Below are 23468 nucleotides of genomic sequence, written 5' to 3' on the forward strand. Positions count from 1 at the left end.
CTACATGTTCAACATATTGTGCTGAATTTTAGTATATGGCAAGCGAAAAATGCAACATAACAAAGAGCTAAAATAATTTCAATCAATTTTTGATTAAACTTAAGGGAAGTTATAAAAAATTTGTATTAATATAAAATTTTATTAATATAAAATTAATTTATTGAACATATGAAAATAAAAATTAAATTTGCAATAATAAATTATACAGTTTGAAAGATTAACAATTTTATCAATTAAATCAATCGTGCTTCAATGTTCCATATATCCACGGCAACTTGTTTTCTTTTTAAGAATAAGCATCCTTATATAGGCTATGTTCGTAAATTCACTCTCAGTATCGAAATCTATAATATACGTGACGTGAATTATACATTTTCTGTCCTGACAGTGAATTTACGAATACGATCTTAGATTCTAATTAACTGGTTAGTTTTTTCCGTTTAGTTGGCATCGAATATTCATTCGTCCCGCCAATACATCAGCCGACCTGTCGCACGCGAGATTATTGTGACGGACAGTCGTGTGAGGAATATCGTATCTTATTTTCCAACTTGTCGACGAATTTCTTGAATCTTAAATTAGATCCGGAATGCCTCAGTTTATTATCGCGCAACATTCTCGTATTTATACGCGTTTCTAAAACAAGTTTACTACGTAGTTTCATGTTCGGAGCGGAATGACGACTCAGGAAAGTCAGATCGAGTGCGACGTGAATATTCACTTTGTCGTACCGAATCATCACGCCTCCGAAGATGATTGCAGCGATGAAATGTGGCTGGCATTTAACGTTCGTACTCCATTTTTTTGTCGTTACGGAATATCCTTTTCTCCTTCTGTGTATCTTTGTTTTTGCAAGTGTTGATTGAAAGACCGGCAGGCGAAATTTTACTCCCCAAACTTACTGATCTTTAATTGTTCTTTATCCTTCTTTATTGCTTTTTTCTTTCTTTTTTCTTTTACATGTTGAATAAAATTTTCATTAATGAAATGAAAAAATTGAATTTTTTTTCCTTATAATAAGGAAATAATTCTATAAGGAAAGAAACATTCAACTTTTTTCCTTTATATATACATTTGATGACCTCTTTATGACATAAAATTTCCTTATTTTATTTATTTTTGCAGTCTAAAAATGTAGATATATGTTCTATGTAGATATATATTTGAACTAAACAAACAATAAAATAAAGTATATAAAGTTTGATTAAAGTACCTAGAGCTTGTATATAAATGTGGTAAAATTAATATAAAGTTAAATATAATCATTTTTATATTTAACTGAAAATAAATATTAATTCATATATATATATATATATATATATATATATATGAGAGTTTCATAATTTTGCTTTGAAAATATAGGGACAAATTTTATTTTTCTATTTATTATTGAATTTAATCTAATTTATTTCTATTAGTTTCTATTAGTATATTTCTATTCATTTTTTTAAGAAATTTATAATTTTGGTTGTAACAATATGCTTTTGTTATGGAATTATTTGATGAAAATTTTTTTTTTATCTAGAAATGCTGCGAATTTAGCATGCTTCCAGAATGGATCAGTGAGAAACTCTGCAGTAAGATGAAACCGTCAAAAAACGATGTATTTGTTATAGAGGAATTTAAGGGAGATTTGTTTAAGATGTTGAAAAACTTTAAGTGCTCGTAAGTTTGCAGATTAATTTTTGCTTAGTTTAAAATATAAATAATATCTATATATATCTATATTATAACAGCAAATATATATCTTCAATATCTATAATATTAATTAAGAGTATGTAGACAAAGAAATTTGTAACCTCTAATTTCTATTTCAGCAGAATAGTATCTCCAAAATGTTTACTCATTTGTTTTATGAATGGAGAACCAATTCCAGAAGGAACAAGCCCGATATATACAACATCTATGAGAGGAATGTGTATTTGTGCATCAGGTTTTAGTGCAGAAATTAAGGTATAATTAGTAGCAATTTTATCTGAGTAAATATTAATTGTTTGATGATAATTTTCATTATTATTACAGGATCAGATACAACAAAAAGTCGAGTATATGGGAGGTTTTTTTACAAAGCAATTAAGAAGTTCCGTCACACATTTAATAGCAGATTCTGTGATGTCTGCAAAGTATGAGGTATAATTTTATTTACATCAATTAAAGTTTTAAATAAGTCCACAGAAATAAATACAGAAAATTTTGTTATGTAAAAAATTGGCGGTAAAAATTGTTATGTAAAAATTTTTTTATGTAAAAAATCTTTTATGTGAATTTATTAAATGTTATTAAAAAATATATATTTTAATAACATTTAATAAATTGATATAAAAAAATATATAATTTTACACACACATACACATATGTATGTATATGTACAACTTTTAAGTCTTTGTTTTTATACATTATAAAAAGATTTCTAAGAAATTATTAAAATTTTAATAAAATTTATATTATTTAAGTTGTAATGCAATGGAATAAATACAATATATTTAAAACTCTATTGTTTTTAGGCTGCTATAGAAATGAAAATACCAATCATGACGAAACAATGGATAGAAGCTATTTGGGAGGCAAATTTGAAAAAAGTAATTAAGGCAGATGATAAGATTTTTAATAAATACAAATGTCCAGTTTTTATGAATCTAATAGTTACTTCAACAAATCTTCCGAAACGTCAGAAAGAAGAGATTAAACGTTTGATACACGATTATGGAGGAGTGAGTTGGATCTTATATAATATGTATGGCAATGGTAGAAAGTTTAGTAATCAATTTGGATTTAATGTTGTACTTGCTTTATAGATATTCATGGGTCCTCTCGACGGAACAAAAGTTCGAGTAGTTTTAGCTTCTGAAAACGGCCCCTTGAGCGATAAACTAAAATACGCTATGGAAAATGATATTGCATGTCTCAGAATCGATTGGGTATATGAAAGCATTAAAGTGGGATATGCTTTACCTTTCCGTAACTTTATTATTAAATCTGTAAAGGCGTGTTCAACACCAGAAAAACCTAATAGTATGATAATAGTTATTATTTACCAAAAATATTAATTATTTTAATATGGTGAATGAATAGACTGACTAATTAAAATTTTTCATGTATTTTTTAGTTCGAGAATCGCTTAACTGTTCTGAAATTAGCTCTATAGCATTTGATAAACCTCCCAACAATTATGTAAACGAGACTCTTAGTTCGACGATATCAAGTTTTGCTAATTTAGATGCAGCAACTAGTAAACTTTCCGGTGGTAAGCGTTACTTAATATATTTTAAAAATACAATTTGTTTTTCAAATAAAAACACATCTGTATTTCATGTAGTCGCCAAGTTAAACGTTTTGGATCGACTCACTTTCGGTGAAGCAAAATTAGCTGGACCTTTTTTGGACGGATGTAATGTAAATTTTTCTTAGAATTTTTATAATATGCGCTACGTTTTCTTTTTTTTCAATATCAATTTTTTTATTATCTTGTCTTTACAGATTTATCTTACTGGATTTGCAACAACTGTTAGAGATAAATTAAACAAAATATTAAACATTGGCGGTGCAACGCGTCTTGATGAAATATCAGATTCTGTAACGCATGTGATTGTTGGCGACGCAAGTAAAGCATCTACAGAACTGAAAATGATAAAATCAAGAGGTTTATGGTATAGAAATAACAAATAAATAAGGCTTTATAATATTTGTATTAAAACTTTTTTATATACAATTGCTTATCAATACAAGAAAAATATTAAAGAAATTCTCTTAAATACGAATATAGACTCCATGTTTAAGTTTCACAAGTTAATTACATACATAGATATTATATAATCTATGTAGATAAATGTATATTTTTATTAGTCACATTTTTAATTTGTATATAATTTACAATTCTATTTTAAACAGTCCTTATATATTGAAAGTGGAATGGCTGGAAAAGAGTATGAAACTGAAACGACCTGCGTCGGAAGAACATTTTTTGTTTGAAGTCAAAGATGGAGTATCTAAGAATAATATCGGAACACCTGCTTCACCACTCAGTAAAAAGGTATACTTAATAAAATTAATGATTTAAAATTTATATTTTCAATTTCACGAAATGTAGATATTTCATTAATATTTTCCTGTAGTATCTTTTTTCGTTGTTTTTATAATTTTTATATTTTTTTTGGCAAAAAATTCTTATAAGAAATAATTTCAAATTTTGAAGGTATATTTGGTTATTTTTAATGATATTGTTAACAATTTGTTGTTAACAACAACAAGAGAGGATAGATTTATTTATTTGTTATTAAAACTATTGTTATTAAAACTATTAATATTATGAAATTTTAACAATTATTGTACATTTGCATATGCAAATCGATATATTACGGAATAATGTATATTTGCATTTTAGAATTTACAAATGTTACAACAACCAAAAAGACCTCCTGTACCACCTTTCAATTTAAATAAAGAGATTGCACCTGTGAATGAAGATCAACAATCTGATCTCGTACAGCAATATCTGCAAGAAACTAGTGGTAATTGTATAATTAGTGAATTGCTTTCTCAATAAATTTATATTTATATTTTCAAGCACAAATTTATACTGTTATACTGTATATTACTAATTAATTTTGAAATGATTCATTAATATTTTCCTGTAGTATCTTTTTTCGTTGTTTTTATAATTTTTATATTTTTTTTGGCAAAAAATTCTTATAAGAAATAATTTCAAATTTTTGAAGGCATATTTGGTTATTTTTAATGATATTGTTAACAATGCATCATTCTATTAAGAAAAGTAAAAGCATTTAAAAATTTATAATCAAGAGCAATAAATTAGTGCTTCATTATAATTATGAATAATTGAATTATAGATCATAGGAGTTTAATGCAGGAATTTGCTAAACCCAGTACTATTTTGGAAAAAGATGGAGACAATTTAAGTATGAAAAGTACACATAGTAATGATATTTGTTCATCAAATACTACGCAAAATAAAAAAAGTATGGAAAGTGATAATACCGTATTACTTAGCCAAACAATAAACGAAAAATTACTTAAAGGTATAATGAGAGCCATTTTTATTTTTATACTTCTAATGTTAGAATCATCATCTAAATCATCTAAAATATCTATTCTTCTATTTTATTATTATTATGTGTTTATATGTTTGTACAGTATGAATATATGATTAAATTTTGTATCTATCTAATTTTCGATAATATCAATAAAAGATATTATTGATATTAAAAATATTGATATTAAAAATTAGTCTCTTATTAAATATATTTGATATAGTAATAATTTTGTAAGAAAGAGACTTCTTTAATGGATTTTTTTTAAATAATTTATAATATTTTTTTTATAAGATTATTTTATAGAGAAAATAAGGGCTTTCTTTTATAAATGTTATAAATGTTATAAATGTTATTAATTTAAATATCTATACGAATCTTCTTAAATGTAATAATAATATAATTATAATTATATGTGCAGATTTAATGTTTGTCGTGACTGGTTTTGATAGCGAGGACAATCATGTAGAAGAGACGATTGTAATGTTGGGTGGACGCTTAGTCTCGAAAACATATATTGGTATTCCAGATTACGCTATCGTTCCTGTGGATGGAGCACCTTTAAAACATACGGTCAACGAAATCGTAACCGACTTATTTATTGTAAGTATTCTTTATCAATTTCGTGTTTTCTTTTTAAACACGAAAGTTTAATATTCGTATCTTTTTTAAAATTAGAAAATAATATATTAGAAAATGTATTAAAAAATTTTAGAATGTTAAGAAAACTATTTTTTAAAATATGAAACAAAATTTTCTTTGTTATTTATGCATATAGTTTATAATATTATTCATTTACAAATAAATAATTATAATTCTGTGATAAAGATCAATTTTATAATAAATAAATTTCATGTATAAGTATTTTCAATGTCACTGGTAATATCTATTAATTTTTGATTTTCATATTTATCAATAGGAAGATTGTATAAATCAGGAGCAAATTGTCGACATCATGTATTATCACAGGCCAATATTTCTTAGAAAACTTTGTAATCCGTTGTCGGGATGCGTAATAACAATGAGCATGTATACTGGATCCGAACGAATATACCTTTCGACATTGGCTATGAAACTAGGCGCTGTGTAACGTATATTTATTATGTACAATTACGTCCAGAAAGATCGAAAATCATGCATTACAGTCTATTTATAATTTTATATGCAGGATGTCTCAATTTAAATAATGATCTTAACAATCTCTTGAACATTTTATACATTTTAAAGAAAAAAATTTTATGTAAAAGTTATAGGATTTCAATGGGGTTACATAATTAGAATAGTGGATTAAAAGATTAACAGTTATCAAGAAATGAATAGTTTACGAAATATGTTATATTTTATGTTAGAATATGCGAAAATAAAACATAAAATACATATAATAAATTATATATATAATAAATATATATACAATAAATTATTATATATATATTATTATTATATAATAAATTAACATTTTTTTTATATTTGTATCTTAATTTGTACCTTACTTTTTTATCCAGAATAACTAGAGGAATCATATTATGTAACAAAAAATATATAATTTTATTTAAGAAATGGCAATCATAAAAAATCTTGATAATGGATACAAATAAATCAATATCGTAATCATATAGTCCCCTTGAAATCTTATAACTTTTATGTAAATCTTTTAACTTATGTATTATCTTATAATATTTTTTTAATGCATTATTTAAGAGATATTTGAGATCATTTAAAATGGAATATTCTATGTATATGCTTTGTATTAATGCATGCGTATTTGGAACATAGTATTTACATGAAAAGATTTATTGACAGTATAAACTTAATAAATGTTTCTTTTATGACATCAATATTTTTAGAGTTCAAGATATGTTTGCACGGAAAGCTAACATGGAGAAGAATACACAAGGTAGTACACATCTAGTTTGCCCGACTCCAGAAGGAAACAAATACAATGCGGCCGTAAGATGGAAATTGCCGGCTGTCACTGCTGATTGGTTGAAAACTTGCGCGGATCAATTAACACTTGTAGATGAAACCCCGTTTCTTGTCGGAGATACAATGGGTAAATTTATATTTGATTATTGATTACTCCGTACCTTTTTATTCAATTTTAATTTTTAATTTTAGGGCTTGTATTATATAAACTTATCATAAATTTTAATATTTGATCTATAATTGAAAAAAATTATTTACTATTTTAAATTTGTATTAAAAAATAAAAATGAAAATCATTTCTAAGTTTTTATTTTTATATATGTATGTGTTAAAAGCACCAGACAGATCGAATATCCCCAATGAAACAAATCTCTTAAATGTTCACGAAAATAAATCAGATCCTGAAACTACATCGAGAAATATTCTGACTCCAAAGCGCCATTTATCTCAAATCAAGGTATTATAAGACCAATTTTTATCTGTGTAGAATTCTTTAATATTAATGTGTGATTAAAATATGTAACATTAATGTAAATTCAATTTAATAATTGTAAAGAATTGATTTATTAAGAGCAATTTAAATTAATTTATAGATATATTCCATAATTTATTTAGGATTATAATTTTAATAATATTACAGGATGCAGTTTCTGCTGAAACTCCATTAATAAATAAGAGACTCAGTCTGGTAATAAATCAGACACCGCAATCACCATTTCATGTATCCACTCCAGAAACTCCATATGGACAGATTTTTAAGCCCAATCCTTCACCAGATACACGAAAAGGATGGATCAAATGGGTAGACAATCTTCCAGACTTACAAGTGACAGAACCACCATTGAAACGACGTACACCTAGCACTGTGAGTACTGTTTTCTTGTACATACATAATTAAATAATTTTTCACATGTTCAATTAATATATTATATATAATTAAACATTTATGTACAGCCGCTTTCAGATTTAAAAAAACAGCTATGGGAGAAATTAAAGAACGCAGGTGAATCTGAAAAGGTAAGACATAAATATGTTGTTGAGAAATCGCAATCTATATGGCGAATTTTGTGTAAATAGAACAAATTTGTAGAATAAATCTGATATTGTGATTAATTTTCCATGACGATATTTTATGATACTACTTATCTTCTATTGATTTTATATAACGAATATATAAGCTATTATAAAATCATATCATATTATATAATCATATTGATATGGTGTGTGTGTGTGTGGGGGGGGGGGAGGGGATGTGAATACACACATGAATACATACAATATGTTTTATATATGTATTCAAAATTGTTTTATTTAATTGTCAGGAACATAAAACAGATGAAACAACAATAAGACATGAAGATAATAATTCTTTTACGGAAAGAATCGAAAAAAAGGAAGTTGACAATCAATCTAATAAAACCACTCCATCAACTCCTATCAATCGAAAGCTCAATTTCAACGAAAAAGATACTCCAATATCAAACAACGAGATAAATATGTATGTCTCTTTTATATATAAATAGAATATAATGAAATAAAATAAAAAATAGAATAGATATAATGTAATAAGATAGAATTTGAAATGATAAAACATCATGTTAGAAAGATTCCTAAAAAATATTATTTTTTTTATATATAACACATATCTACTATTTATCTTATAGATATATCTGTCTAGATATATCTAATATTTACTATATCTTTATACTTTAATCTAATATTTAATAATATATCTACTATTTATCTTATAGATATTTATCTTATAGATTTATCTTATAGATATATCTATCTAGATATATCTAATATTTTTTATATATAACACGTATATCTGTTTATCATTTATATTTATAAGAATAAATTTGGATGATGGACAGGCAAATAGCACAATTGGACCAAATGCTTCAACGAACATCGAGTACTCCTGAAAATAGATACTCGTTGTCTGGGGAAAACACGAAGAAGTATAACGTCGAAGTTTCTGATCACATACAAAAATGTGAGTGTTCATATATTATTATAGAAATTACTAAATCATATTTTCCATTTTTATTCTATTACTGATTTATTGTTTATTTTATAGGTATAATAAAGGACTCGCAACCTATTGATGCCATTGTATGGGAAGATCCGGATCATCCAAAGCGAGTATGCGATGTTATATATTTTTTTCTTTTAAATGCTTTTCAGTTTAAATAATTTTATTACATGTTTTATTAGATGGTTTCTATACTTAAAACAAATCACATATAAAGTTCATAATTTTGACATTCTTTTTATTGTGAAATAAAAAATAAAAGTGATATATATATATATATATATAAAATATGAAATATGATGCTTTGTATTATATCAAATTTATGAAATTTTTAAACAGAAAATTTACTATATATTATTCTTTCTTGATCAGATCCATAAATTTGAGGACATCAAATCAATAATATCAAGATAAATTTAATATTAGAATATTAAATATTTTTGTCATGATATCGATTTAATTTTTTATTTTTCATAAATTAGATCATTATTTTTTACAAGCACTTAATCAATCGTCATTACATATTAATTATTGCATGTTATTTATTAATTTTTTTAATATAGTATCTATCTTCACAGTCAATTGGGAATAATCGGACAAGTAAAGACAATAATGTGGTTCTCGAAGAATATACCGAAAAAGATGTCGCAGAAAATCAGTATGAATCATCGACAACACGAAAATTTATGCTGTCGGGTATAAAGGTATTATACTTTCAAATATATCGATTACTCTTTTTGTTACTTTTAGCTTCTTTTTTGTCCGATACATTTGTTATTTTGATAAGATTTAATATTTTATATTTTAATAAGATAATACATTTTAATAGGATAGAAATGCATATGAAAGAGTGATAAAAGATCTTGGCGGAGATGTGTCCACGGATGCAAATTTCGATAACAGTGCCACGCATCTTTTGTGCACTAGACTCTCTAGAAATGAAAAAATGCTCGGCAGTATAGCAGCTGGAAAATGGGTTCTGTATTGTACATATTTACGTGATTCCGAGCGAGAAGGCAGATTTCTTGATGTTAGTATATCTGTTAAATGTATTAAGAATGTACCATAAAACTAACACATTGATACATCTCATACTTAAATTGATCTTTTTTGAGCAAGATTGAAAGATATCATTTATCGTAAAAAACATAACTTGCTATCAGTTTATCGTTGCACGATTAAATCTTAATCTGATTGCTATCGGATATGACTGAACATGATTTTGCAAAAAAGATTCTTATTATTTTAAAAGTATTTCTACTATTTAATTAAGATACAGATCAAATTGATTAAAGATAAGAAAGAAAGAACAAGAAGGAAACAAAATATTGATACAATAGTGAAACAATGATTAATGTTGTAAATAGTGAACAATGATTAATAGAATTATTAATAAAATGATGTATAGAATGATGTATAGAATTAGTGTTTTACAAGTGTTATATTTTTCACATGTTTAATAAATTATTTTTATTTCTTTGATAAAATTTTTTTACATAGACTCAATCATGACTATTACATTATGACTATTACATTTACATTTTTATCTTGCTTTGAACTTTTATAGGAGGAAGAGTATGAATGGGGTAATCCAAAAAGCAAAGATAAAATTCCAGAGCCAAATGGCGAAATGGAGACTGCAATCGCGGCCGCAGCTTACAAGTGGCGACTAAGATTGCAAAAAGAGCTACATGGACCATTTTCCGATATAGTAGCTTTATTGATGGTTTCTGAGGAGAAATATGATCAATTTAAAAGACTGATTGAAGCCGGCGGCGGTGTAGTCATACAAGCAAGGTGCGTATTGATCTATTTCTGTAAAGAAAAAGAGAAAAAATTCTATTATTATTATTATTGTAATTCTTTTGATTTGATTGCAGAGCGCCTTATGATACCAGTCCATCTGGACGTAAAATCACACATTGCTTCGTCAACGTGAAACAGGTGAGCAAATTCTTACTTGTTGCATTAGAAATTTTGAAGTATAATGCAATTAAATTAAATTAAAACTTTTCTTTTTAAAAATTTATTCAGTTAATTTTATTTTACTTAGATTACATATATATACAATTACAATAACTGATTTCATTTTAATACATAAACATTTAAACAAAAAATGTTTGCAGAGCATTTATAATTATATGTTTGTATGTGTACTGCTAGTATATGCATAATATGTTTTAAAAACAAGATATTTAATTATTATAAATAGGTAAATCAACCTGTGGATTGGGCTATGCTGGCTAACAAGGGCATCCTTTGCTTCTTACCGCAATATCTCAGTGATTATCTGACGGCAGTAACTCCGCTCAATCCACGGGATTGTGTGCTTCCAGAATTTAAGAAATACTTGACACTACTGCCCAAGTAATCAGATTAATATTAAAATTATTATACGATATTAAATTTATAAACGCGAATGTATTTCAATGGTTTGAATGCAAGGAATACAATATATGGCGAATTCAAAATCACAATTAATGTTTTACAAGTGACATTTTATCAAATATTTTTAATAAACTATTTTTGTCGAAGTGCTCAAATCGAGATCTCTTATAAAAAATAATCGATTGATAAGAATCATTTATTAGATTTATTTATATGTTTTTCAGTATATTGATATTTTGTACAATTTTATAAAAAGCACCTTTCAAAATCCTTGTCAGGAAATATAGTCAAGTAATACCTGAGTTAATTACCCAATAGATTTATAAGAGTATGATTAATATAATATTAGTAAAATTAATATAAAATCTTTTTCAAATCCTTGTCAAGAAATATAATCAAGTAATACTTGAATTAGCTATTGGATAGATAAAAGCACAATTTACATAAATAATATTAATAAAATTAATATTAAAATTTCCTTTCAAAATTTTTATGAGAAAATATAGCCAATACTAATACTACTCGAGTAATAATACTCGAGTTAGTTATTCGATAGATTTATAAGAATAGAATTAATAATAATATTAGTAATATTAATATAAAGATTAATATTAAAATATATTACTAATTGTATATAATATTAATAAAATTAATATAAAAATTAATCAAGTATATATGTATAGACCGGAATGTCGATCAAATAATAGGTAAAATTCGCGGCTATACTGTTAGGCAGAATTTAACATATTTGAATCTCTCTTTTTCATATTTGAATTTGAAACAAATTTAAGAAACATCTTTAGATCTTCATTACTAATTACGTGCCGTACTTAACTTATGACTTTTTAATCGGTTGATATTTACATTCTCATTCACAAAGAAACTCCTTTTTTTTTATTATAGCCATTTTCTAATCAATTTGTCAGAAATCGGGCGATACGCAGTTCAATGCTTATCGCTATTATATTATATCTTTTTCAAGTTCAGCAAGAACTTCATTACTGGCGATGTGAATACACTTCGTGGATCTATGGGAGATGGCCACGAAGGATTTAATGTGACTTCATAATCGCGCAGAATCGCTATTAGTCCCACGGCTGTTTGCAAAATTCCCAGTCGCAGACCTAATGACCAAATAAAATTAATTTGGAGAAAATCGAGGAAATAGGCGGATTCAAATCTTTTCTTTTATATTTATGAATGTAAAATTTACTTGTGAATTTTTAACTAATAAACGCTTTCCGAAACAATATTATAATTTTAAAAGATATTTGTGGAAAATTAAATAAATATATATTAATATGTTTTCGTAAAAACAATAAACGAACAAATTTTATCTTGAATGTTTGATAAATGTGTGATAAATATCGAAAAATGTTAAATATTGTTGTTTTCTTCAATAATTTTTTTCCATATTAAATCTTTCCCATATTAAATCCGCCTATGTGAATGCAATCAATTTACCTATACAATTTCGTGGACCTTCTCCGAAGGGTAGGAAGGTGCAGGGTACAATTTCATTCTTTCTTTCGTCGCTGAATCGTTCAGGGTCGAAACACATTGGATCGCGGTAATATCTTGGATCAGAATGAAGGCCACGTAATGCAACGAACACAGGTGTATCTTTCTCGATAGTTATCTTTGTACCAGGAAACTGCAATTTTTGTTACATTATTTTGTATCACAAGGAATTTCCGAGTCGATTTTAAATTGATTAGAAACTCTATCATTCAAATTATTTTATCGTTTTTGGAGAGTAGAGATTATATATAGGTATAGTCAAATGATGCCAGAAAATATTGACAATAATGCCTTCCAACGCCATTTGGCTTATCTGGATAATTTTTATAATATATAGATTCTCACTGTGTAATCGCTGAGAGGCAATCTATCGAGGATCGGAGCAGGCGGATACAACCTCAGCGTTTCGTTCATCACTTGATGCAGATACTTCATATTTTGAACCGCTTCATATGTCACACCATTCGCTTCCTGGATCTTCTCAAAAATCTCCTCTCTGACACGTTTCTGCAATTCCGGTTGTTTGGCCAATTCGAAGAGAACGCAAATCATAGTGGTAATGCTGGTTTCGCGACCGGCCACGAAAAAAATTGCCGCTTGTGCAAGTAGAGCATCTTCCTCGAACTCTGGAAAAAATAATAATAAGAATAAATCTTTTTTCTAGTAAAAGTTTAATAAATATCAATCTCAGAATGCTCTTTATTTTTGCAGAGCGATAAGAAAAAATCAAATACAAATACGAATATAATTAGCTACTTTAAAGAAAAAAATTTGTTCCATAAATTTATTTTTTGTTTATCTTTGTTCCATAAATTTTAATTAATATTAGTATAGAGCAAGATAATCTATAAGTTGCAAATAAAAATTTATTTATAATAAGAATAAAGTAAAATTTAATGATTAAAAATAATTAAAGATTTGAAATATTTAATTTCAAATATGTTTATTTAATTTTATTTAATTAAATTATTTTAATTTATTTTTTAATTTTATTTAATTTTGTTTATTTTATTAGAATTAAAAAACACTATCTTTGACAATCAGATTTAATGCTAAATATCTATATGATTGAGTACGCACGAAAATTATTATCTGGCTTCTCGTCTTTTAATTGCAAAAGTGAATCAATTAAATCCCCTCGTTTCATTTTTGTGGCGCTTCTGTTATCCATAGAGTTCCAAAAGATCTTGCGAAAGTAATCTGTATAATCGCCAAGCATTGAAGCACCCACATACTTTCCAATCTTCGGCAAGAAGAATAAGAAGAAGAATTGTATAGATCTTCGGAGGGACGGTGTGAAAGCCTTACGTGCTGTATATAAATGAGAAAATGAAAAAAAAATATATATATATATTAGAACAATGGGAAAGAGCAGAGTGAGTTACATAGCACTTTCACAAAATCATACACACATAATCGTACTTATATTATTTAAATTTATAATTTTATATTTACCGTTGACATAAAATTCTGGCGGCGGTGTGTCAAAGCAATTCGTTCGAATCCCAAACGCTACGGACGATATTACATCGGTAGTGTACTTGTAGAACGTGTCTTTTATGGTAATTGGTACGGCTTTGGATTCTTTCCCTACGTAATCGCGCAGATAGTCCCTCATCTTTTCCCCGGATTCTTGCATCAGTAAAAAGAGATTTTTCAGCTTGCCGCTTGTGAACACCGGTGACATTTTCGCCCTGAACGAGAAGCAACATTTTCTTGTAATCGCAACATTTTCTGATTATGAAATCGTTTTATCTCTCCGGTTTAAATATATATTTCTTTCGTATATTTTCCTGCCTTTATTTATATCAACGATATTCTTTGCAAAATTATTCTTGGCAGTATTTATTTTTTTAAATCATCAGCGATTAATATCATTATGATTTATATAATACATGTAACATTTTATTTCTTCGGTTCAAATATATTCTTTTTTCTGATTTTTCTTCCGTGTATTTTCTATCTTTATTTTCAATGATATTCTTTGACAATCCGTTTGCGAGATGATCAATCTTTATTCTTTTAAATAAACAGCGATTATTATCATTATGATTTAGGTAACACATGTAACACTTTATTTCTTTGGTTCAAATATATTCTTTTTTCTGATTTTTCTTCCGCGTATTTTCTATCTTTATTTTCAATGATATTCTTTGACAATCCGTTTGCGAGATGACTCAATCTTTATTCTTTTGAACAGCGATTATCATTATTACAAAACTTATTAAATTATATATAACATATAGATGCTTACCTTAGGTACTTCCATTCGGGATTATCTATGGTGAAGAGACTCCACTTGCTGACTTTATCAGTACTGCTTCTTGCAGAGAAATGATGATTCGGGAATATGTGAAAGTCCTTAATCATTATTTGCTTGATCAGCTCGGGATTTCTCACAAGCAAAAACGGCTTATGTAAGATGTAAATTCCCAGAACATCATCTTCGTCCGTTCCTTGGTGATGTAGATCGCCTAAAACTACTCCCGCCGATTTACGCATCAGAATTGCATCCTTAAAGTGACCGAAGAACCAATGTGCGGGCAATGAACGTATGCCGCGTCTCTGCCAATAGGTATGTTTCCATTTCATCCACAAGTAAAATGTTGCGAAAAGTGAAGAGAGTATCGCGAGCGTATCCAGAAGAGCACATTGGGTTAATATTGCCATTTTAGTGAAGATCACAAGAAATCCTTCTGCAACATCGTATGAAATTCTAATTATATTATAAAATGTTACGTTAAACATAAAATATAAACTTTTTCTATATAAAATTCTACTTAAATATGAGATTATGCAAATTTGATTGTATAAAATACGCTACGTAACACACAAATATGTATATATAATTTAAATTTGAAAAATTAATTTGAAATAAAATATTTAATATCATCCGTAATTATTCTGTTCCGTAGTTAATCATCCGTAAGTTTTCTGTAACAGTATTTTCATATTTGAAAATTACGTCCATTGCTCAAGACATTTCTGATGATCTTAAACATAAATCCTAAAATGATAAAATCCTAAAAATTTAAATTTTATTTATTTATTGCTAATTAAAATTACTATTAATTAGTTTTATTTAAGTTAAAAGTGTTAATTAAGAGTAATATATTTTATCAATACAATTACTTCACAAAAATTTCACAAAAAGGTAAAAAAGTATGTAGAATTCATTTACATACCTCGTAAAAAAATTACGTGCTGTCTATTTCAGATGCTGTATAAGACTGTAGCTGATAAGCGAGAACGTAGTATACATAGTATACCTATCATTATCGTGACAATTTGCACAGTCATTTATCAGCGGTCAAGATGACTTGTTTTCGTTTAATGCATTAGCTACCATAAACATTAATAAAAATATCGTAGAAGAAAATTCGTGGCAAAAAAAGATTAAGAAATGAACGTGCATCTTTTTACTTCGAGAAATATAAATGTTGGAAATTTGATCATGAATGAATCTCGAAGTGTAATCAAATTGACTATAATTCTCGAGTATTTTCATATTTGAATTACATTGCTCAAGACATTTCTGACGATCTTAAACATAAATCCTAAAATGATAAAATCTTAAAAATTTTAATTTTATTTATTTATTGCTAATTAAAATTATTAGTTTTATTCAAGTTAAAAGTGTTAATTAAGAGTATTTTATCAATACAATTACTTCACAAAAATTTCACAAAAAGGTAAAAAAAGTGGCGTCAAGTATTTTTCAAATTGTCTTAAAAATATATTCAAAAATAAGAGATTTACATATTGTTTAAATCTATATACTGAGAAAAATATTCGAAGTTTTTTTTATCAAAATAGTCGGATTATTCTTTCAAGAAATAACAAACGAATATTCATTTTGATCGGACAAAAAATCTAATCACGTAAATAAATTCATTGGAATATTCAATGAGAAATATCCATTCGTATTTTCTTTTTTTAAATGGATAATCCGATTATACATTTTTTTCGATCATGTGCCTGCACAGGATGAAAGATCATATTACTCTACCTATATTACTATCAATCAAAATTAAATCGCTTTTCGAGATGTGAAAACTATATCTTATATTATTTAATTAATTTTTAATAGAATTTTTAACATATCTAATTATTATTACAATAATTAGCTGAAAATGAAATCCTTTAATTAAAAATAAAACTTAAAGTTCATAGTCTCATAATCAATATACTCATTTTTCTACTGAATTACGTCTATTTTTATTAGTGAAGTAAAGAAATGAATCTATTTAATCTGATTTAAGATCTAGTTAGATAGTATTAGATTATGTTTTCTATCACTGATTAATTATTGTTTGCGTATTTATAATTAGTTTTTATGATGCAACTGCTATCTAGTCACTATACAAAAGAAATAGTAATAAATGACGCTGCCTTTTCTGAAATATATAATCTAGCAATTTTAAGTTAAACAATAGATTCAGATTGATTATTTTATTTCATAAAAAATACATCTAAATATAAATTATTTAAATAACATATAATTAATTTTTATTGAAAAATGAAAAATTATCTAATTATGAGTATTTTAAGAAGCTAGTTAATATTTATTACACACAAAAAGAAAATAAAATGATGTTCTTGAAATAAATTTTAATAGTCAACTGTGTACTAATTAAGCAAATACTACTTTTATTTTTTATATAATTTTGCCATAAATAAATTATCTAATAATGTCAAATGAGAGAGAGAGAGAGAGAGAGAGAGAGATTTTAAAGTTAAAATAAATGTGTAAAAATAGATGTAATTTTTTATCACAGTTTTGAATACAACTTAACAATAAAAGTATAAAAAAAATCTAATTTATAATTAAACAAAAGTTGTTTAATTCTTTTGTAAAATTAAAATATATTAGAAAATTATATAGCTATGTTAGGTATAAAATATGTAGATAGTACGAAAAATCTGTACCGATCAACGAAGCAGTACGTAAGAAGAGCGACTGCAACGTCAAATCCCAGGTTTCAAGTCCTATTAGATTCCTATTGAGTGATTTTTTTCTAAGCACAATTGAAATTGATAAAATTCTTCAAGAATTGGAAGCAAAAATAAAGAAAAATAACTTTTTTGTTTTATTTGCCAATTGTTATCTAATCTTTTATTTAATTTAGACTAGAGAGCTACTAATTATTTTTTATGTCCAGGTATTAGCAATTTATTTTGTATTATCATTAGGAGAAGTGAGCGTTACATTTCTAATTCAAATCTAGCTAAAAAAACTAGACATATACTAGACTATGTGAGACACAATTTTTTTATGTCATGACTAGACAGTTGCGAGTTTCAATTTCTACTCGGGAAGTAGCTGCAAAGATAAGCGATAAATAAGTTTGATGAGTTAATTTCACGGAAACACATTTTTCTGACAAAATAATGTTGAAATCAGAGGAAAAAAATATTGAAATTATCAATTTGTATAATATATTTATTAATGCCAGTGATATGTTCACTTTTTTGTGTTTTTCTGTCAACATTATTATGATCAATCATAAAATAAATGCAATACTCTATCTTGGAAGAACAGATAATATAACAATATAATCTCAAGTGTAGTATCTAGGTATCGATATATATTTTTGCCTACCTCTATTGCTAATCACCGAATATTTTATATTTTATTTGAAAGATACTATTATTATGATATTATTCTAATATAACGAATATTATTTCATTTTTTATCAAATAATTCTACAAATTTACTTGACATAGTTATTGAGATTAATGTAAATAAAATAATTAAATAAAATAAAATATAAAGATATACCAAGTAAATTTTTGCAATAATATTCAATACATTATTTAATTACTTTTAACATACACACACACACACACACACACACACACACACACACACACACACACATACACACACACACACACATATATATATAATTAATACACATAACATTACATTAATACACATTAATACACATAAGTTTATTATTTATGGCTTTTGTTTTTACAACTAATATAAAGGTAATTAAATAGAGACAATTCAAAATATTAAAAAACTAAAATTAATTACTTATTATTTAAACATAAAAAGATTAAATTATTGTATAGGTATAATTTAATATGAAAAACTGCTAGTAACATGTTCATTTGATTATTAGGAACAACGAAATTTTGAAATTGCCAATATTAGATGTGCTACGTCCAATGGACTCTATGATTCTTTTTTTTTCTAAAATGTATGATTAACATAATTTTTTATTTCCTTTCTTCCAAGATTTTGAATTGTGTCTTTCAGAGGATAAACGATTTGAAAATTCAACAATTGATGACGAAGAAAATTCTATATTTACTCAAGAAGAACTAAATAAATCACCTAAATTACAAATTATAAAGGAAGCATTAATTCATAATCCACTCGCATTTCGAAAAATAAAAACAAGAAACCAAACAATAATAGAAAAAAATAATTAAAAAATTTAAAAAATTTACAACAGATTTTTCGAAATAAAATTGAAACCACAGGAATGCCTGATCCGATGAATAGAAATGCATCTGCCGAAAGAGAAAAAGAAAAAGAGACTACGCAAGAACAAGAAGAAAACGACGAAGAAGATAACAGCAAAAATGATGCAGAAATTCACGAGGATCATGATTTAAGAAAAACCACCGGGCAAGCTTGTAAAACTAAAAGAGAAGAACGAAGATGGAGATCAAGTAAAGAATGTGAAAGAACTACTCATTGAACTAGGAGACCGTCATTCCTTCGTCATTCCTCCTGGACAAAAAATCAGATCCTGCTCATCCAATATAAATGGAGGCTTCTTCCGGGCCGCGGACGAGCATTTTTCATCAAGTGCGTTTTGACTCGAAGCTTTATGTTTCAACATTTGATCTTTGAAAGAACAGCTGTGCCATTCTTCCGAGCCCGTTCATATTCCGTTTATCTCTTTTCTTAATTTCCTTTTTGAGAGAGCTGAACGTAACAGATAGACGCAACTAGGCTTGGCTACTATTTTATTAATTAAAAAAAATTAATTTTATTTAAACTTTTTATTTTATTTTTAAATTGTTTATAATTGGAAAAATCAGAAAAAAATTTTTTTAGTACATAAATTATCATTAATTGTATAAATATATTTAATCAAATATCACTAAATTTAATATGTCAATAATATTCTTAATAATAATCTTTTTACTCTAGATAGTTCTATCTATTTATTGATAACAATTTGTCTTCTCGCTTTTTTCACTCTCTCGCTCGTTTTTTCATTTTTTTTTGCTCGTTCTTTTGCTCTTTCATTCGCTTCTTCGCTTCCTTACTTTCGCTCGCTCTTTCATTCTCTCGCTCGCTCACTCTCATTATACGCATGTATGTATATATATATATATATATATATATATTTATATATATGTTATTCTTGAAAAGCTTGATAGCGTCTCTTAGTAATGAAAATTGCAACTGTACATGACAGGTAACAATGATGACGGTTTTTCTTATTTTAAAATTTAAATTTTACATTATAAATATTTCCGCTCATAGAACACGCGTACAGACGGAAAATAAAAACACTTTTATTAAATAATTCAATTTATATTATCCACTGAGCCATTGATTGTTCAAAACTTGATCTGTTCATTATCGAGATCTGATAATCTCGGTTGTTCATAATTTATCGGCTGCGTAAAGATACATAGTGAAGTGCTGCCGCGCACATTTGGCGACGAACTATGATTTTTTGATTTATGATTTTTGATTATGATTTTTTTATTTACTATTAAAATGTCACAGAATTTAATAATATAATAATATACACAATTCACAAATATTAACAATATTAATAATATTTTTACAGTTATTAGATGATTCAAAGAAAAAAATCATATCAATTGAAAATAAATAGAAACAATTAGGTAACGGGTAGTCCGAAGTAAAAATTGAAAATTGAAACGCAACATGTGATTTGTGACTCTAATGAAACTGTAAGATTTCCATCTGGCTTACGGAAACGGAACTTGTCAGAGTCGGTTCGAAATCAAGTCCGAACTCGGAACTAGATGAATGATCATATTGTTAAAAAAAAAAATGACGCAATGAACAAATTTATTTCTTAAAAACATATTTTTATTCATATTAAGTTTTTTTAATTTAGATTGTAAAAATACAATCTAAATCTCTATCTTATGCAAATGAATGAAAACATCTAGATTTTGATGAAAACAACACATAAATATGACATGTCAAATATCCTGTATATATTATATTATATGTTTCTTTATAATAACCTGGATACATTATATGTTTCTTAACGTCATTAAAATATACGAAAAACAAAATTATTAACTATTGTAAGTAACTGTACTAATTAATTGTATTTAACTGTAACAAAATTATTTCTATGTGACAGACCGAGACAGATGTCTCAGTTTTCCGTATATTTTATATTTTATTCAAGTTTCAGGATTACGAAATTATTATGTTCTTAAAAGAAAATTAAAAAATAAAGTAAAGTAACGTAGCAATATATAATAATATATATATATATATATGTTATTCTTCTGTTTTATTTATTGCATACTCTATCTTATATATTATTTTAAACTATGCATGAAGTCATTTTTTGTTTTTATAAAATAAATAAATCTAACTTTATGCTTATATCTAATGAAGCAGTAAATAAAAAATGAATTTTTGATGAAATGAATAGTTACTAGGAAATTATACGTGTATTACATACAAAAATAAGTTGAAAAAAAATCCGTTTGTATTACACTATAACAAGTTTTTATTTTAAAAAACTAACAAATATAATTGTTTTTTTTATTTTCTATATCTAATAATTTATACATTAAGATAATATTTTAATATTTTAATACAATGATGAGTATGATAAAAAGACAAAATTCATTCATTTTGACAAAATGAATTTTGAAAGTTTTATATTTAATTTTATAGAAATAAACTAACTTTATTTTATGTAAAATAAATTACAAGAATACAGTTCAATATATTTTTCATGAAATACAGTTTATTTTTACAGTATATTTTTTATCAAACTTTCTTAACGTCATTAAAATATACGAAAAACAAAATTATTAACTATTGTAAGTAACTGTACTAATTAATTGTATTTAACTGTAACAAAATTATTTCTATGTGACAGACCGAGACAGATGTCTCAGTTTTCCGTATATTTTATATTTTATTCAAGTTTCAGGATTACGAAATTATTATGTTCTTAAAAGAAAATTAAAAAATAAAGTAAAGTAACGTAGCAATTAATTTATTGCATATCATTTCTCTTATGATATAAATATGGATGCGGCGAAAAAGCCGAGCCTTAATAATCAGTTGATTGAAGTTTAATTTTATTGACTTGGTTTTACAAAAAGTTTTAAAGCTGATATATTTTTTCGTATATTTTAAAGTTGAAAAGAAAAATTCAATTAAAGAAGACAAAAGAAGACAATTCTGTATTATGCAATAGAGAAAAGTACAATTTTCACGTTAAAGAAGATAATTATCAAGAAACAGAAATAGAAGAATCAGAATAGAAGAATCTATAGAATAATGTATTAGATTTTCATGTTACAAACAATTTTTATGTGAATATTATGCATGATTTTTTCGAAAACGTTTATAATTATAATATCTTCTTCTCCTTTATGCGCTGTGCCTGGTCCCCCAGACATTGGCAAGCTTCTTTCTATTCTTTGCATTTCGAATAAATCACCCACGTTATGGATGCCAGGTCCATTCCCTAATATTACGAAGCCAGGAGAGCTGTTTCCTTCCAATCTCACGACAGCCTTCTATCCTGCCGTTGAGTATTAATTACAGAAGTTGATATTTATTTCCTCTCAATATGTGACCGAGATATTTTATTTTCCTGTTTTTGATGCTATTGAGCAGCTCGCATTTGGTATTTGCTCTCCTCATTGTTCGTTACTCGATCCAGTCAAGGGATTTTAAGCATTCTGTCTGAGCATTCGTCTGAGTGTCCATGTCTCGAAAGCCTTCAGGTGATTCATCGTGGTCGCCTTCAGAGGCCATGCTCCCATTCCATATAAAAGAGTGGGTCAGACGTATTTGGTCAATCTCCAACGATTAAGGTTGTTGTCGTTTTGAGAAAGGTAAAAATATATTCTGTCATATATTCTGTCCGATTTTTAATCCAACAATCGGAGTCACTAGTGTCTAGACGTCCAAGGTAATCCTGAACGAGCTCATCTGCTCAATCTGTCTGCCGCTTTGTATGTATGCTGTCTTGCAGCATGTCTCATGCTTCTGCCAATTCGTACGTAAACAAATCGTACGTAAACTTCGTTTACGTATATCGATATTATATTTAGATCCTGATCTCTGTCCGGTCTCCGAGACTTTATTTAGAAGAAGTTCTTTGTAGACCCTCAATACTGTCCGCAAGGATGACGGTGTCAATTATAATATGTGTTTAACTTTATATAAGTTAACTGCTGATGAAAAACAGTAACTTAGAATCTTTTAATTTTAGATTTAAATATTTTAAATATCCGACAACGCTGATAAATCACTCATTGATAGTTAAAAATAAATACTTGAA

The 23468-nt window shown here is 26.6% G+C and overlaps 2 protein-coding genes across 6 annotated transcripts; one reads left to right on the forward strand and one right to left on the reverse strand.

The window, feature by feature from the left end:
- The first annotated feature begins 456 nt into the window (after positions 1-456).
- Positions 457-11549, forward strand: mus101 (mutagen-sensitive 101). Of its 4 annotated transcripts, none has more exons than XM_089083091.1 (26): positions 457-787; positions 1526-1665; positions 1818-1953; positions 2023-2130; positions 2505-2711; positions 2796-3012; positions 3107-3244; positions 3317-3393; positions 3478-3647; positions 3889-4030; positions 4382-4508; positions 4848-5036; positions 5470-5651; positions 5968-6134; positions 6893-7098; positions 7307-7428; positions 7612-7836; positions 7926-7988; positions 8294-8469; positions 8846-8967; positions 9052-9116; positions 9585-9710; positions 9836-10036; positions 10574-10803; positions 10887-10950; positions 11219-11549. In XM_089083091.1, exons 1-26 carry the CDS (start codon positions 677-679, stop codon positions 11375-11377), a joined length of 3870 nt encoding a protein of 1289 aa, XP_088939217.1. In that variant the 5' UTR covers positions 457-676; the 3' UTR covers positions 11378-11549. The 4 variants fall into 4 exon arrangements, with proteins under 4 accessions (XP_088939217.1, XP_088939218.1, XP_088939219.1 ...); XM_089083092.1 differs by having other exon boundaries at positions 1821-1953; XM_089083093.1 differs by lacking the exon at positions 4848-5036.
- Positions 11017-16195, reverse strand: LOC105433109 (cytochrome P450 6k1-like). 2 transcript variants are annotated; one of them, XM_011648241.3, is made up of 7 exons: positions 16101-16195; positions 15170-15611; positions 14371-14609; positions 13996-14226; positions 13261-13541; positions 12859-13048; positions 11017-12518 (listed from the first exon to the last, which is right to left on the reverse strand). In XM_011648241.3, the coding sequence occupies exons 2-7, from the start codon at positions 15583-15585 to the stop codon at positions 12361-12363; spliced, it is 1515 nt and encodes a 504-aa protein (XP_011646543.2). In that variant the 5' UTR covers positions 15586-15611; positions 16101-16195; the 3' UTR covers positions 11017-12360. The 2 variants fall into 2 exon arrangements, with proteins under 2 accessions (XP_011646543.2, XP_088939221.1); XM_089083095.1 differs by having other exon boundaries at positions 15170-15608; positions 16101-16128.
- Between the last annotated feature and the right edge of the window lie 7273 nt (positions 16196-23468).

This window comes from Pogonomyrmex barbatus, unplaced genomic scaffold (assembly GCF_055798465.1).
Source record: "Pogonomyrmex barbatus isolate J1 unplaced genomic scaffold, ASM5579846v1 scaffold7, whole genome shotgun sequence".
Classification (NCBI taxonomy): Eukaryota; Metazoa; Arthropoda; class Insecta; order Hymenoptera; family Formicidae; genus Pogonomyrmex; species Pogonomyrmex barbatus.

Bases quoted from the DNA above. Each gene is read 5' to 3' on its own strand.
- mus101 (XM_089083091.1), top strand. From the start codon at position 677: ATGACGACTCAGGAAAGTCAGATCGAGTGCGACGTGAATATTCACTTT. The intron at 10,037-10,573 runs GTTAGTATATCT...GAACTTTTATAG, and splicing joins GAGAAGGCAGATTTCTTGAT to GAGGAAGAGTATGAATGGGG. The intron at 10,951-11,218 runs GTGAGCAAATTC...TATTATAAATAG, and splicing joins GCTTCGTCAACGTGAAACAG to GTAAATCAACCTGTGGATTG.
- LOC105433109 (XM_011648241.3), bottom strand. From the start codon at position 15,585: ATGGCAATATTAACCCAATGTGCTCTTCTGGATACGCTCGCGATACTC. The intron at 14,610-15,169 runs GTAAGCATCTAT...CTTCTCGTTCAG, and splicing joins CCCGAATGGAAGTACCTAAG to GGCGAAAATGTCACCGGTGT. The intron at 12,519-12,858 runs GTAAATTGATTG...TTTGGTCATTAG, and splicing joins AGGTCCACGAAATTGTATAG to GTCTGCGACTGGGAATTTTG.